This window comes from Phasianus colchicus, chromosome 2, assembly GCF_987193195.1.
Source record: "Phasianus colchicus chromosome 2, bPhaCol1.hap1.1, whole genome shotgun sequence".
Lineage (NCBI taxonomy): Eukaryota > Metazoa > Chordata > Aves > Galliformes > Phasianidae > Phasianus > Phasianus colchicus.
This window is the reverse complement of record NC_143437.1, coordinates 101,149,098-101,166,387: the sequence shown is the minus strand read 5'-3', so window position 1 is coordinate 101,166,387 and position 17,290 is coordinate 101,149,098. Positions and strand designations below refer to the sequence as shown.

General features: G+C 42.3%; 1 protein-coding gene across 1 annotated transcript; it reads right to left on the bottom strand.

Moving 5' to 3' along the window:
* Positions 1–301: 301 nt before the first annotated feature.
* Positions 302–16,350, bottom strand: LOC149919220 (uncharacterized). Its single transcript, XM_090136416.1, has 23 exons — positions 15,924–16,350; positions 15,767–15,825; positions 15,563–15,655; positions 13,836–13,963; positions 12,722–12,868; positions 11,812–11,883; positions 10,729–10,896; positions 10,547–10,643; positions 9,471–9,688; positions 8,306–8,459; positions 7,202–7,410; positions 5,888–6,005; positions 4,829–5,034; positions 4,143–4,260; positions 3,897–4,063; positions 3,672–3,772; positions 3,476–3,597; positions 3,012–3,062; positions 2,710–2,893; positions 2,504–2,627; positions 1,747–1,843; positions 1,446–1,538; positions 302–904 (listed from the first exon to the last, which is right to left on the bottom strand). Exons 1-22 carry the CDS (start codon positions 15,950–15,952, stop codon positions 1,465–1,467), a joined length of 2,736 nt encoding a protein of 911 aa, XP_089992542.1. The 5' UTR covers positions 15,953–16,350; the 3' UTR covers positions 302–904; positions 1,446–1,464.
* Between the last annotated feature and the right edge of the window lie 940 nt (positions 16,351–17,290).

Sequence of the window (17,290 nt, the reverse complement as noted above, 5' to 3'; positions counted from 1 at the left end):
GTTGGCATTGCTGCAGTTGCCACATCTTTGCTGCTGTTGAACACCAAATCATGCTGCAGTCCCACCTTCAGTTAGCGTAGGCACATCCTGAGAATGAGTTAGAAGTGATTACATATCTGTTCTGTCTTTGATCTCTGGAAAATTCTTCTTATGTTTTTATTCTCTTAAAAAATGTTTTCTGTGCTCAAAGAAAATAAGTAATCAAATGAGTTGTTAATTTCCCTGATGTTGGAGCATCTGTTCTCCCTCATTGGAGTTAGGGGAGACAAAAGCAGGGAACTAAGAAGTTTCCAAGAAGCTCACATCAATGCAGTATTATAATCAAAGAACAACTGGTATGACACTGTGTTGCATGTGGAAGAAGCTCTAAGTAGCAGATTGCCTGACTCTTTGGAGCCAGTGGTATTACACCAGACGGTTGCTGTTGCAAGCTAGCAAAAAGATGTTCTGTGCTTACATTAGTTTGTATGTATTTTTATTTGACTTTTCAGATTTTCACTTTACATTCACATGGAGGAATTGGCAGTCACTTCAAGAAGCAGCCATAATCAGGATTGGAATAAATTTAGTTATCTGCAAATCCATATTTCAACAGCTGGAAGAATAATTTTCGTGATCTGCAAGTCCATATTTCAACAGCTGGAAGAAGCAAGAAGTGTTATTTTGAAGCTTGGGGTTATTTTCTGGTAAGTTTTCTTATGTAGTCACTTTAGAGAGACAACAGGTTACACCATTTGCTAATCCTGTTGGCAGACCTTAGCACTTTCCAGTGTTGTAGAGCTGTCCTGAGTCCCACAGTCTGAACTTTTCACTTCAAGCAAGATAGTTTTGTAATCACTGAGAGGTAGCTTCAGTGTCTGGATGCACGTTTAGAGAGTAGCCAGCATAGCAGAGCCTTTGGGTGCTGTTGGAGACACACAGCAAAGTGATGAGTGAAGCTGGAGCACTCGGTGAATAGCTCTGGTCCTCTAAAGAGAGACAAAGCTATGGGGCGTGCCCTAACATTTTGGGGGGATTTGGATGCAATGATGTTTTGTTACTCTTTGTATCTAATATTTTAAATCTGTTTTCTTTCAGTTGAATTCCAATGACTGATGAAGGCAGTCCAGTTGAAAACCTGCTGAAATAGCATCTTCCAGATTTCCAAAACTGCCTTCTACAGCCTGATTCCAGCATACCCTGCTTTACTGCTGGCATCTTCCCTAGAGCTGTACTGCCTGTTTTGCTTGGCAGGTAGCTCTCCTTTTTTCCTTTCTTATTGGTTCAAGCTTAGACCAGGAGACCACATGCCCTGCCTGTTCCCAAGTTCTTGTCCCAAATGCTTTTGAAAAGGTAGCAGAACCAAGATGGAGACAGTGTCCCAGAAACTTAAGGTCTCATAAGACAAGGTATGTAACATGTGTGACTCAAAACATGGTGACCTAAGTGAGTGCAAGTGTTCTTACCAAATTCAGTTTATGTGCTTCATCTTAGGTCTGATTCAACAATCCAGACTGGTCCAGCAAGTACATAACCATAGAAGTGGGCTGAATTGTGACCTGGAAAGAAATGACACGTATTTGTGTATCTTTTCAAGAACATATAAATGCTGTGCTTCAGCGCTAATGTATTAAACTATGAGCTCAAGGTAACATTACAGACTCCATATTCAAGACATTTCAGATACCAAAATCAAGAGTCCTAAATCCCTTGAAATCATCAGGCCGGGAGTGCTTTGCTATGGATCTTTTTCTCCTGAGCACTTACTGTTCCTCTCCGTGCTTGGGCTGCACTGTCCTCTGCAAGGAATTCCAGGCAGTGTGTTAGCAGCAGAGCAGACTGCCACTGAACAGTGCACATACACCTGAGAAGAAGCAGAACCATTTGGTCCACATGAGATCTCTCTTGCAGAGCATTGTTATGCCTTTTGTTCTCCTTTTGCAGAAGTTACAGCTGATTAGACTCAGGTTTGTCTGAACACTTGCATATGACACCTTCTAGCTGAACCTGCTTTGAATTTCAAATTTGGTGTCAAAGAAGCCCTCAGGCAGTTTGGGAACTGAGAGACTGAGACGAGAGAAGTGAAAACCTCATGAGCCTCGGTGAGGCTGAGTATTAAAGCTAGACAGAAACTCAATCTTGCGCTAGATGCAGCTGCCCATTTAGGAAGTAGCACATGCCAGAATTGCATCATGTTCATTTCTAGCAAGTTCACAAGTTGAACAGCTCAAAAAAGGCCAAGTAAAAAAATCATGTGCTTAAGCTGCCTAGACAGTGGTGCTGCCATGACTTGAGCTAGAATCAACTCAACTGGGTACCTGAGGAACAATGTACTCCCAGTTGACTGTCCTGGGTTTTCTTTGCTCTTTTTACTAAATTTACACACCAGTCAGGCTACTTGGGCTGGACGCTGGATAGGTTTTAACTCTGTGAGGTATTTAAATTGGCTGGGTTTTTAATTGATCTTAAGAAGTACTCCAGATTGGGCCCATGAATGGTGGATGAGCCTTTTACTTAACCTTACCTGTTCTAGTCGATGTGTCAAGGTCCTTACTGCCAGCCTTTTGAAATGAGAAGGGTGTCTCACTCTAGAGCTAGCAGCTACTGAGCAGAACTCTGCAACATACTCACTGCCATTAATCTCACACCTATTTGAGAGAACAGATCAAAAGATCTAGAAGAAATCATAGTTCCTCTGATGAACACATTGGTCATTCAGTTACTACTTGCCCATCCACAGTGATGTTCCACCTTGGGGTGCTGTTGAAATCCAGAGACCCTGTCACCCAACAGTTATCCAGGTATAACTCAGTATCAGGGCTCTCATCTTTCAGCTCCACCTCGAGAAACACAGACTCTGTGGGTCGCTTGAGTATTGCCATATTGGGCTCATAGAAATCCATGAAAGATTCACCTTGAGAAAACATCAGGGGATTTTGTTGTTGGTTAAAAGGATTTTGTTGTTGGTTAAAATTTTATTTAGATCAAAGCACATGTAGAATTTTTCTGATTTTTTTTTGAAGGAGACTTACTTTTGGACACTCTTGAAACTACATTCAGAGCTTGTCTTATCCTTCTGTGTACTGCAGATAAGGAAATGTTGGTGATGTTCTTTAGTAGAAAGCAGATTATAAGTGAAAAAGTCACAGCAGTTCCAAATTGTAGGAAGATCATAGAATCATAGAATGCTTCTTTACCCCAAGGATCACCAATTCCAACCCCCCTGCCACAGGCAGGGCCACCAACCTCCAGATCTGGTACTAGACCAGGCTGCCCAGGGCCAGACCATCCAAGCTGGATGGAACACCGCCAGGAATGGAGCATCCACAGCCTCTGTGGGCAGCCTATTCCAACACCTCACCACTCTCTCTGTGAAGAACTTCCCCCTGACATCTAATCTAAACCTTCCCTCCTTGAGCTTAAGACTATTCCCCCTTATCCTATCACTATCTACCTGAGTAAAAAGTTAATTAAAAGAAAAAAGATAATTGCCTACCTGCAGAATTTGACCTTGGCACTATTGTACCAGAGCCAGAGGGATGCGATGCAGAAGGGTTGCTAATGAAGGCACCTAGCATCACTGTCTCTTTTGCTCGATAGTAGCACAAGACTGTTAATCTATAATAGAAAAAACAGTAATTTGTGTTCTCGTTCCACCACCGAAGTGGTCAGTGAGCAGTTGCTGCTCCTACCTGTAGTCTGGATCTCTTGTGATTGTCGGCTGGCTTTGTCCTGGAAGAGTCTCTTTCTCATAAGAGATTTCATTTTCATAAACAATGCGGTCACCTTCAAACTGTGCATATAGGAAGCTCATTAAAAACTGAATTGTCTCAGGTTCTGGGGCAAGGCAATAGAAGAGAAAATGCAGAAGAGACAGAGACTTGCAGCAGATATATTTGTTCTGGCCACAGACTTACCCTTACTGAAGTACCACAGGTGGTGACATGGAACTTGAAGAAGGCATGTTCTTTGTTATACTCTTTAGGCTTGCATGAGCTATCCCTTAGTTGGGTTCTACTCATATCAATGCCAGGAACTGTCTTCATTTGGGCAGATATAATTACAGTACCATCTGGGTAGCATACTGAGAAAATCAGAGTTGGTTGTAAACTCGAGGGAAGAAGTACAGACCTCTTTGTTTATTGATCATTTTTACAACTTACGTATAAATGCTGGGGAATTAAAATTGCAGCTAACAGAGAATGTCTGCAAGATCTCCATGGTTCTCACTTTCCTTAGGGCAACATCAAACCTTGCTTTAATTTTCTGGAAGGATGCTTCCTGTGAAGGAGGGGATGGAAGAGATCTCTTGTTAAGGCCAAAATTCTGCTCTTTAGTTTGTGCCATTTGAATACCAAAAAGTCATGAGAGTTATGTCAGTGTGACAACTCAAGCCTGATGCAGCATGGAGGCAGGAGTTTTCTGTTATGAATTAATTTGTCACTGTCAAAGAGAGATAAATTTTGTCTGATTATTGTAAAATGCTCCAGATATTTACTACCGCATCAATTTTAACATTTCTACAAAATGTTCCTTTGAAAGGAACATCAAAGCTATGTTGAAATACAATTTTTGGCTTTGTGCAGATGGGACATTTTGCCTCTTCTCACTATTAACACTGAGGAGTCTGTTTTGAACACTTGGTGCACATCTTATAGCGTTAGCACTGCAGATCATGTAACACATGGCATTACCAGAAGAGTCTGTGTTGGTAATTCTTGTCCTCCTTGTATTCCCTCTACAGGTTTTCCAATACCTGTTATACTGTGGCACTGTGGCAGTGTGACTGTATCTGTATGGACAAACAGTCCTATGTGCTTTAAAAAAGGCTGTTATGCAGTTCACATACCTCATAGATGACTCCCACAGCAAACAGAGGTATTTGCAGGATCAGATGAGTAGCATTGGTAGCTGTGAGGTACCCATTTGTATGTGCAGTGTGCCTGTTCAGAAGCTTGGTACCAAGGTAGAGGTTCCAGTACTGGTGCAGGCCAAAACCAGGAATGATAAGGTAGAGGTTTTCTTTATCACAGTAACCAACTGCTTCTGGTATTTCTGTGGGAGGAGGTGGGATAAAGAGTTAGCGGTGAATGAGGGTTTGCCTCAGGCATAGATCTCTGTCTCTCAATTTTGCACTGGCACTGCAGCAGTGCACACATGTACTGGCATCACCTACGGTTGTTGGCTGTGCCGTGGATGTACAGCTCACAGTCAGCAGGATCTGGAATCCTCATACTTTAGCCCTGGCCTGCCAGCTTGCTGACAGGATTGCTCCCTGTTTAGTAATGCAAGATGGACTACATATGTAAATTGATTTTTTTGATCAGTCTTCTTTAGGTTGAGCTCAGAGCAACTTTGAAGATGGAACAGGACAGTGAAGAGACTGTCACCTTTGGGACATTCAAAATCTAAGAAGTTTGAAAAAATACCAATTGGACCTCCTGGCTGTTTCAATAAGCTGCTAAATTCAGCTCTTAGCAAATGATTTTCTCTTTATAGAAATGCTCTCTTTGGAGTTCACAGCAATTTATTTGAGTCATTTGTGTTTTGTCCTGGACACAGGCAGAACTGCATTTGAGGACAAACTGAAACTCGTAGCAATGTCTGAAAGTTTTGCCAGTAGATGTATGTTCAAGTTATGAGGCATCTTGTTCGCTGAGTTTGCTAGCCAACTGCTTTTACACACTGGTTTTTATAGCTCTCAGTGTCTCGAGGGCAGATTGTCTTGCCAGTATGCAGAAGAGCTGCCATCAGAAAAGCAGCAAGTTGGCCTCGTTACCAATAATGAGCTATTGAAGGGTGGGGTTTTCCCAAAAGCTCTCATCCTCAGCCTAACTTCACTGTGAGTTCAATGAAAATTTGATCCGTGCTGTTGATGCAAACAATTTAATACTGTGGCAAAACTTACCAATATCAGCAATCACACATTCCACCTCTGCAGAATGATAATAGGGTATCATCTCTGGACCCACGCTTATAGTGTAGTTAAGAAGGAGGGTATATTTTGTTTCATTTCTATTCACATACTGAAAGAGAGAGAAGTATAAGGCTGTGGTAGCAATGGCTTCCAGCACAGACAGGGATGCATACCCTGAGCAGCACTAAATAATCATTCTAGCACTTTCCTCTCTTTAACAAACAGCTTTTCTCCAAAAACGTCGCTTCAGTTGGCCTAAAACTATTCAGAAATCTGGACTGGATTCAACAGCTCTGTTGGCCAAACATAAATATGGAGAATGTAGTGCTGCTCAGAAAATGGAGGCAGAAGCCCACTAGCAAAAGAGCTCAAAGAGGGAGGTCTGGGTCCAAATCCTTATCTTTACTGTGGTCTGAATGCAGGAGAATGATTAATTGGTAAGGTAGAAAATACGAGGAGGTGCTATGAGAAATTTCTCAATATTCTCATTTATTTCAGTAAAAGTGCCCCCGAAGCTAAACCTGCTTTCAACCTGAAAGAAGTACTTAGCTCTGCTGAAATGTTTTGGCTTCCTTTGCTCCTTAATGCAATTTAACTGTGGTTTGACTGCAGTCTGAAATTATTTGCGCAAGTCCAGATCCTGTGTGTTCACAATGTTGTTCCTTGTAACAGAAAATAGCACTGCAGCTCTCTGTGATTTGGTCAAAAAGGTGGCAGAGGTGCAGCTCAGCATCCTCCCACTAAAATGAGATGCTGAATTCTCTCTGCTAGTTTATACTTTTTACAAATATTTAGATTACAAATGGTCTGAAGCTGAACAGAATTACATGTAGAATAACCTGAGTCAGCCTGCACCTATCCGTGTGGTGCTTGCCCTGTGCCAACAGGCAAATGGCTCTGCATAAACAGCAGGTTTGGGAGTTACTGGATGTTGGTAATGGCTGGTTTGCAGGATTGCAGTAATTGATTTATTTTTCCAAGGCACTCCTGTTTCAAGGGACAGCACTTAACAGAGATTTGACAAACTTCTTCCTGCTCAGCATTGTGCTTGGAAATTAGCTGTGCTGACAGACACTAAAGGAAGTCATATTTCATGCTATCTAGCTACACTTGATGCTGCGTTTCTCCCAGAGGTCTGGGAGAGTAACACGCAACATGCAAATCTCTAATCTTAATTCAGATGAGTTCAGGATCACTGACACCTTTACAATAAAGGAATGTTTGTTGATTAATAAGAGACAGGCAATTGTTCAGCAAAAGGACTGCCCTACCTCCTCCACACAGCAGAGATCTACCGTATCTTACCTCCTTTAGAACATATGGATCATCAAAGGAGACTTCCAAGATAAATTCTTTCGTTCCATTAGAAAAAGGAGTTTCATAAATCTTGTACCCATGGTGCTGTGCTTCTCTGAGGGTAAATGGCACATTTCCTATTGTTATTGCCACCAGAGAGACATCAGGAAGAAAGTGTCCAAATGCAACATTAAATATCTTTTCCTCTGGCAGAGTATCTGTAGGGAGAGAACATCAAATTATTGCTGATGTGGATCAAGTAACTAAGACTGTTGGGGTGGCCTCCCATTCATGTTCCAGGAAACTTAGCCAACAGCCATCTCTTTAATGGCTCTGATTAATGACTGTTTGTATTCTAGTCAGATCTGAAATACTCTGAGTACATGAGAATTGCTTCAAGCTGTGAGAGATTAACAACAAATATATACATATATACAACCTCATAGAAAGCGAGTTCAGTAACTTTCTAGAGGTGCACTAGGACATGCAATGACTTTTCTGCCATGGAATCTAGAATCTAGTTCAGCTGCATAAAATAGGGGAAAGCTATGATAATAAATGCTAACGGGCTCTTTTAAAATTTATTTTCTTTTAAGTATCGGTTATCCAAATATCTCTGAAAGATGTCTAGTGCCTTAGTGCATTGGAAAATATCATTTAAAAAAACACAAACATTTCTGCACCACTATTTTACATGATGATTTCAGTATTTTCAGATAACAAATGCAAGCTGGTTTGAGGAGAAAATGCCGTTCATGAACACTGGTCTCAGACAGTTCTTCCTCTCAGTGTGATAATTGCATAATGCAGCATCTTTACTCTAGATCTCTATTCTTGGAAAAAAATCTGGTGGTTGGAGTGACAGAAATGTTCTTATCAGCAACTTAAAATTGTTGTTTCATCTCATAAAGACAGGAGATAAATGGTACACTTATTCGTGCTAAAGGTTCATTTTGTTTTTTTAATATCTCGAATCTTGTCTTTGGCTAGCAAATTGGAAGTGGGAGTTGAGAACATTCTGGCGAATGTCAGTGTGTAGCAAAGGTCAAATGGAGCAACATATATTGCAGCAGAAGGATGAGACTGGGAAAGTCAATGGGAAGAACGACTTACTGTTGATAACAGTTGGTATTTGTGGCATGAAAGGCGTAGTGATGGATTTGAAGACAGTATACTTAGTGGTTTGCCAGTCTGCATCTGTCCACGTGTGCTCCAAGAACAAGTCAATGCTGTAAATGATTCCATATACACCACCAGATACAGAACTCTAGGAGGTAAAATATGTGATTAGGCCTTAATAGTCAAAGGCTCAATGAAGGAATGATGGAATAAGGTTTAAATTCTTACACTAGAAAGAGAAAATAGTGTTGTAGGGAAGTTTGGGATGGATTTTGCTGTGTTGGGATCTTGTTTCTTTGCCTGGCCCATTTGTCAGGTCCATGTTTGGCTCACATGCTGCTGAGATTCTTAGTAAGGTGGTATTGGGTCCGGGACATCCTCAGTAAATTTAGTAAATAAGTTTAGTATTTGCATGTATTTCCTTTTTTAGCTGTCACTGGGCAATCAGTTATGTCTCTCATTCTGTCCCATTTTGCTTGGAAAATTTTTCAGCACTTCCAGCAGCTCTTCAGACTAAGTGTGTCTGGTGCTACTGTGCCCATGGTGATGTAAGTATCCACTGATACACCAAAAAGTTAACTGCTGAGGAGGATAAGTCAAAGGCACACCACTGTCACCTTCATAACTTAACTAGTAAAGAGTCTTGTGAGAATACTGCCAGCTCCATTTTTACTTTTAACATTTCTTTGGTCTCTGCCTCTGTGCCTGTGACTATAGATTGACATAGATTACACTATGTCCAAATAAGTGGCTGGGCCCAAACTATGTTCTGGCAGTAAACCCTGTTCCATGTTAACTCATGATGACTGCATGGAAGTTGTTTGGGAAACTGCTCATTGACCTGGCCAGAAATATTCCAGGACCAGATCTTAATGTAATAATGTAGATGATTGAACTGCAGTACCCAGGAAGCCCTTATAATTTATTAGCAATGATGTTATCAGGAAAATACAGTCTATTGCATCTACCGTGTTTTCTAATCAGAAATACTTTTGAGAAAGTACTTTTGAAACATAGAGAGGGAGTATCTAGGTTTTCTGGTATTTCTTGTATCTGAGAATTTTAAACAGCAATCACTTTTTGGAACATGGCTTGGAAATGTTTTCCGTGGTGCATCATCCATCTAAAATGTATTAGTCTGTGACAGGTTCATACTAACCTTTAGTTTTCCTCCTTCTGCTCCAATGGGGATAGTTACTCCAATATGTGTCTTGTTGTGCTCCAGTAAGTAGTTGTTCTTGTCTGGGTTTACTATATGTTGGCCGTCGACACCCATTAAAATGGTTTTAGACAAAAAGGTGGATTCTTGAAGCACTAATGTGGGGATAATACTTGGCACAGTCCATGTTAGTGCAGTATCAGTGAAGCTGGTACCATCTGTTGAGTTAGATAGACAGTCCTAGAAGGCCGGGCAGTTGGAGTTACTGGTGAGCCTTCCCTCTGCACTGGTTGTTTTCCCTGACTCCTTTCCACTACAGCACTTCTACAGCTTTCACTAATGAAACACCTTGTAAGATATTACCAACTGATGGTTTTTCTGCCATCAGAACCCTGACACTCATACTAGACTTCAATTACCAGTTTCAAATGAGCAATTAATTTATTAATTACTGACAATCATGCTCCCCCTTATCTGCACTGTTGTCTTTTTTGTCCCAGAATTTTGCTTTACTGGCACAGGAATAGGACACAGCCAATTGCTTGGATTTTTTTCCTAAAAATACTGGGTTCAAGGTTGTGACAATTTAAGATATCCTTCTTCCTCACTGACTGATCAAATTATTTGTTCAGATTGAGCTGAGAGACAGAAGGTGCAGCTACCCCTGTAGCCAGACTAGCTCTACATCTCTACAGAAGAGGTCTAGGTGAGTCCCAAGGACAGAGCTTCATCCACAGATGGAGTTATGTGACAGTGAAGAGCCAAAGGTGCTGAGGTTAGAACAGGGAATGCTCCCTGGCCCTTCTGCAGCAATTTTATTTGTCTCCAGTTCTAATGTGGGAGTCTGAGAAACTAGACTAAGGGCCAAAACTGCACCAGGAACACAAGTAATGTGTCATAGCAGGGAACAAACATGTTTGTTCAGGACTAAGGCCATGGACTCTTAGCTCATGCTGCTCAGAGGGCAACTTGCAAACCTCTTCTCTTAAAGACTAGGTCACGGGGAAACAGAGAGACTGTGTTTCTTACTAGCTACTTAGGTAGTAATTTTTGGTGAGCACAGAAGAAAACCTTACCAAGAGGACAGGAGACTGTCATGTCAATCAGCAAAAGTAACCACCGCTGCCTATACATGGAAGTGGAAGTGATCATGTTCATATCTATACCACCGACCTGTTGGGATGCAGGAAAAAAGACGAAGTGATGTGCTAGGGAGACAGTGGAAGAGCACAGTTTCCAAGTGAGAGCAGCAACTCACCACACTGATTTCAGATTCATTGCTGTGGTAGGGAGCACGGAGGTACACTCGGGAAAGTGTATTATTGAAGCTGTAGCCCAGTTTTGCTGCATCGCTTACCAGTATTCTCTTTCTCCCTGATGGAGAAACAAACATCAGTTGCCATACCTGGTATGCAACATTCTGAGTCTGCAAGAGAGAGATGAGCTGCATCAGATCCAAGTCTACCTTATAAGTAGCTGTGATGTTGTAGTATCTGTTTTATTACTAGGACACAACTGGTCCACTCAGACAAGAAACATGCTTGATATATAAAAAACTAAGGAATTTTCTATAGAGATAGTTCCATCTATCTCTATACTCTGTCAGAAACTCTGATTGTTGGCCTTGATCAAATCCCCTTGGAAAAAAAATGCCTGTACACTTAATAGAATGATTGCTTTGTTTGTATCTGTCAATTATTGCAGCAGTCCAGTAGTCACGTGACAGAATACCTTTTATCAAAAGTGGCCATGCTGTGTCAAAGATAAGATGAGATGAATATCTATCGTGATCTAGAATGGTCTCCTTCTCAAATGGTATCCATGTGTGTGGGGGGTGGGCGTGTGTGGGGTAACCGAAAGGAAAAATGGCCAAGAAAGTGAAACGTAAGAAAAATAGAACAAGCATATAGATTTACCTCCTAATACTTTCCAGCCTCGAATTATTTTCAGTTCAGAGACTCTTGAGCTTTCTGTAGCCTCTTTGTATGTCCTATTGGATTTTGCCTATGTGAACGTTTCCAGGCTATCCTTGACACCAAGCAAGATTTTAGCAGCCACATCTTTTGGCAGAGTGTTTGACAGATTCACTACCCATTGCGTGAAGAACTGCCTACCTTTGTCTGTTTTGTACTCAGTTTCCACAAACATAAGAAGCACATGGCTCTGCTCTCCCTCCTAAATGTCTTTTTGCAATCTAGAGCTTGAAGAAAACATGAGAGCGTTTTTGAGTACCTGGTGACATCTTTGTTGTATCCCTTTTTTTGACAGAGATGGGAGCTGTGCCCTGAGCATTACTCATGAGGTTACTAAGAAGAAGCTGTTAGAAAAGACTCCTTCATACCTCTGGCAGTGCTGACATCCATGCTACAGTGTAGTCATTTGAAACTGCAGGGACATCGGTCTTCACTGACACCTGGGAACACAAAGGCGATTATTTGGAAACAAACAAAACTTCAGCATTATTACAGACATGGGAGGCAGGTAGAAGGTTTTCAAATTACTTTTCCAGTATCTGTATGGATTTAGCAATTTGCATTCTCTGCAGGTGATTAAAGTGTGTCCTGAAGGGTTCTGTACTCTTTTAAGTTCTGTGACCTTAAACTGGAGGTCAAAACCATTGCATTTTTAGTGGTTCATGTGCAGAAGGAGGGGTACCTTGGTATATAACCAGGTAAATCAAAGGTCCTGTTTCATAACTGGCAAGCCGTAGACTAAATCATTCTGTGGAGACTTCCAGAAGCATCTGGTTCTCTTCACTAACGGTACAGGGAAACAGGCAACTTGCTTTAACAGAACTGGTTCCCCCTTTCCCAAGCAGAATGGGCACCCAGAAATGCTGATAGAAGGTTGAACAGCCAAATCTAGAAATAGGCAGGCTCTAGCTCACAAGGGGTGTCTTCTGAGTTGCATGATGCAATGGATTCCAGGTTTTAATATTTCATATAGAAGGATGACATTCTTATTTGTGCTGCAGCACTCTATAACATGACATTATTGTCATGAAGAGGTCAGGCTGCCTTACTGCTGATTTTCTTATAGGGTCAAGCTTACAGCATCTGTATACTTACCTGAATTTCACTGCATGCAAATACCTGAGGCAGGTAAATGTTTTATTGATAAGCATCCACAGTTGCACCCTGTGCTGAATAGCAGCATGCATGCTGTGCACAGAGCAAAATCTACGTCTGGTAGGAGTTTGTGAAGGTTGCTGTGCTTGGAGAGAGCTTGGCCTGTAGTGGTAAAACTTTTACCTCCATGTAGTTTTCTTCACACACAATTTCTCTTGAGGCCCAGGAAGAGTAGGAGCAGTACATAGGGTAGGTGTAGGTCACAGCTGCCCTCATGCTTGCAAATGAGGAGACCTTAATGTTTACAGTCAGTGAAAACAGCTCATCTGCCTGGGAAGGAAAATGGAGGTAAGCGCTCTTGACTAGCTCCATTACAAAGTCTTCTTGATCCTTCAGTCCTGCAGGAGCTGAACATGAAGCCATGGGCTATGCTTCTATCTGACATGGAAGTATATTTATCTACAGAAAAGCAAACAAAGGCAAAACCCTTCTAAAAAAATTTTCAGTCTGAAAATCTCGGTCATTGCACAGCACAGTGTACATCCCTTGTTCATGTTAACATAAGATTTCCCCATACATTTTTACCTTATTTTCTCTGTGGGGCTTTCAGGACAAGCCAGAAAATATGTGGGCAAGATAAGAAGGTTTTTCTCTGGTATGTTCTGTTTCTAGGTTCATTTAGTTTTGACTAACATTTAGAAATTAGAAATCCAGGCTAAACTTTATGCATATTTTAGGAAGGAGTGAATCACCTTCCGGAGATGCCTGATTCTCTCCATTGACTATTGTGGAAGCATAAACAACTAGTTTAGACCAGACGTTATCTTTCAGATGGCTAAAGTTACACCAGGCAAATTTGGATCTAATAGATGTGTGTGATCTATGTCCTTCGGCATGTGTTAACAGGCACATTACCACACAAATTAAGCCAGGAAATGGTCTGCCAGAATCACACTGCAAATGTTGCTTTTTCAAGCAGATGCCTACTTCTTTCCAGAGAGGCTTTCAAGAAAATCTCTGGCAAATCAGCAGTAACAAGGATATGCTTGGGGGCTGGCAGCTTATCAGCAGCATTACGCTGTCATTTCTTGGGGAGAGGAAATCCCAAGTCAGTCACACTGAACGAACATCATACTGAAGAGCCATTGCCTATTCATTTCCACACACCATCAACATTAGTTCAATACTTATTGGGTTCTCCAAACATGCTGTTGGAATGCTATATAATATCCCAATCTTGCCTTGCTGGAGAAGATGTACCATCTGAAGTGGCTTTAGGCCCATCTGTAGGTCTTACCTCGTTGGCCACATGACAGCTAAGCACCGACGCGCGGAAGACGGGGTTGCCCCACACATCTTCTGACAGGACATAGCCACAGCGAGATGCTAGTTTGTCATCCAGCAGGATGGGGCCAGCATAAGGATCTACAGAAAAGGGCATTGGGAAATGACATGTGGATTGGAAAGCTGAAAGCAGCAGATTGAACAGAACTGAGGCCTCCTCACATTGCTCTCTTCAGAAAAGAAGTCCAGCTGCGTTGGATGTGCTCCAACAACATGTGTTGTTAAGAAGCTGGCAAAGCTCAGCTGGTGTGTGTTAGAGAGCATGTGATAGTCTGGCATGTCTCATGCTCACCCACATTAAATACATACACTTTAATGCCCATTGTGCTGTGTCCAGAAGCTTGTGCTGTAGCGCTCTTGAAGCACTATTACAGAGTTCCACCGAGATATCATATGTGTTTCCCTTCCCTGATTTTACTCAAAAAAAGAGTTATGGGCCATCCATTTCTAAAAGTCCTCAAGATGCATTTTGGACAGGCAGTTCTATGAGTGGGTCAGGTTTGCTCATCTTGGCAGGATGCTGTGTGCTGTTAAGCCTATGGGAGAGCCAAGTAATAGGCACATTGGGAGCTGGCTGTGCTCAGCTCTTGATGCTGGTAGAATTAACGACATCATATTCTGTTAATTATCTGCTTTTCTGATTAAGGAGCTATTTTGGTCTTGGGTTAGACACAAGAATCTGTACAAATAGATAGGGTTTAATTAGCTGTCATTGTAATTTCAAGATTTATCTGTCATCTTTATATGTCGAACAGTACTAATAACTGCTGTTTCAGTAGATGTATTCTTGCAGCCAGGATAGACTAAGCAGATAAGTGAGAGGAATTTTGGAAGAGGAGAAAATAGCTTTCATGAGACTAACTGATAGAGCTGGAAGAAACAAACAACCTTTTTGTGCCTGAAGGCTTATATGTTTTTTCCAGCAATATCAGTTGCTCTCATAAAAGCTATCACTTCTCTCCACACCCTTGCTGTACTTGACTTTTTCAGTTCTGCCTCCAAATCAATCAAAAAAAGCTCAAAACCCAGGAAAAAGTGGACTGATCTCAACAGAAAGAAATCTGTTTTGGGGTCAAATTGCATACTTTGTTCAATTCAATGCTAACATTTTCTGTTTTTCATCTTGGTTAAGTAGATTTTTGTTTTCCTCAGCAAAATGGAGACCATTTGTTCGATTTGATATAGGACAGTTTGCTAATATTGTGATGCTAAATTAAAAAAAAAAAGATAATCCTTTATTTGCTCAAGTACTTGCTCAGCTCTCACTGAGAGTATTTTCTAAGTATTACCCAGCCAATACTGCCATAGTCATTTATGCCATCTAGGATGTATCCAAGTTGCAATTTCATCTTAGTTTTCCTTGTTAGATGTGAAAAGTCTCAGCAGAGAAAAACATGACAGCCAAATGTCAGTCCTTCCTCAATGGACCATCCTTCCACCTTTCCTCTGGCAAGCTACAAGTAAGGGGCAAAGGGACTGTGGCTGTAGATACAGGCTTTGCTCACCAGTACGGTTGCTGACCAGACTGAAGTGTGAGAGGCTAGGTGTAGGTAGGTTCTTTTGGGGTAATGAGCAGCTAATTGCAACATAGATGGCAGCAGCATCCAGATCACATGCATGGTGATCATGTAGGTGATTCCCCATCCATCAGGGTGCTCAGGACAGCCCCTTGTGACTCACCATTGATTTCCAGCTGGAAGAATTTCCCCTGGAGCAAAAGTTTATTCAGTTTCATCCAGAAAATTCTGGAGTGGCAACTGCTCTGTACCAAACCTGGTGAGGGCACATGGAGAGCAGATTAGCCGGAGGGACTGAAGGACAAGAGGCATTACTTACTACAAGTGAAATAACCATCCTTGCTTCTCCCACTATCCTTTCACCAACCTGGGGGAGCCATCTGCCTCTCTTGTCCCACACAGAACAGCAAGAAAAGCATCCAGATCCTGCGGTGTAAACATATGTGCAAAAATGGGGTGAGCAATAAAAAAAAAAACAAGATCAAGAAGGAAAATGAAAGAAGCAGCAACCAAAGCCTCAGTACCTGCACAGCGAGTAACTCACAGCTTCCATCAGTCCACAGAGACCTGTGCATGGGCAGCGAAGTCCTCCTGACTCTGAAAGAAACTAACCCAGCTGTGGAGCTTAGTCAGACTCAGGGGGAAAGGTAAATCTGACCTTTTACAACAGAGGTTGTGCCGTCTCCTCCAGCCCCTGAATGCTGCACTGCCCTCCAACTTTATCTGAACTGTTGGCAGCAGGAGGCAGCGTCCTTCTCGCTCAGCCCCTGGGAGGGCAGAGCACCCTCCTGCCAGGAGTCCCAAGGTCAGGGGCTGCTGCTGAGCCCAGCTTTAGTGATTGCAGCAGGGGGTGCTCACAGCTTTCCTTCAGGCCCTGGGAAGCAACCTTGTTCCCGGTAAGCCAGTGGAGTAGCTTTGGCTTCAGGTCTCAAGTGCACATGAAACATGTCTCCGGAGATATTTTAATTGGGTCTATACAGGAAATACATTTTTGTTTCTGTGAAATGTCCCAATGACCCAGCCATGCCAGAGATAACAGCAGTTCTTTGGCAGCCACACTCTTCACTTTTGTAGATCCAGTTAGCTCGCCCTTTGATTTGTTTGATTATCAGAGAGTGTTTTGTTGCAAACATCTTGTGCTCTGCTATCACTGGATCAGTCAGACCATGTACAGGTCTGTAAACAGCCAAACTTATTGCCTGGGAAGAGAAAGTCCATGCTCCTGGTGGGAGCTGTGGAGCAGGAAGGCTGAGGCAGAAATACAACTTGTGTGGCATGGATGTGGCAAGAGGAGGTGGGGAATACAGGACATTCAGAGTTCAATTACCTTTTTGTCTCCATTTTGGTGATACCCAACCAATCTTAATTAACTCTTGTTGATGTGTAAGCAGAGCTGTACTAAGGAAATGGGATTATTTTTATGGTATGCTTCACACTGCTTTGGCATCAACAAAAGCCAGTGAGGATGTCTACTCAGGCCAGAGCCACTTCCCACTTAGTCCCCCTAGCTCAGAGGTCCTTGGCAGAAATGGCAGAATGCACACAGCCACCCTGCAAGATACGTACACTCACTTTATACAGTGGGAAGTGGTATAGGAGTGCTCTGGAGCAGAGCCCAGGGGCTTCAGCAATCTCATAATTAATGCCCGTTGGCTGTAAGACCCTTTCCTGTTCAGCAGGACCTGAAGTCTGACTTCTGCAGTGAACTTCTCGTGAGCTCGCATCGAACGCGCCGTGTGATCCCGGCCTGCGGTAACACCGTGTCCTCGGACTCGGAGTGACTCTTCATTGAATCCAGCTGCGGCTGAATTCGGCTGGAAGTGGCGGTGCTCAGATACCACAGTGATGAGTGTGGTGTAACAATGAGAATTTGATTTTTGAGTGAAAACTT

Bases quoted from the DNA above. Each gene is read 5' to 3' on its own strand.
- LOC149919220 (XM_090136416.1), bottom strand. From the start codon at position 15,952: ATGGAAGCTGTGAGTTACTCGCTGTGCAG. The intron at 10,644-10,728 runs GTGAGTTGCTGC...GCATCCCAACAG, and splicing joins ATGAATCTGAAATCAGTGTG to GTCGGTGGTATAGATATGAA. The intron at 5,035-5,887 runs GTAAGTTTTGCC...CTCCTCCCACAG, and splicing joins ATGTGTGATTGCTGATATTG to AAATACCAGAAGCAGTTGGT.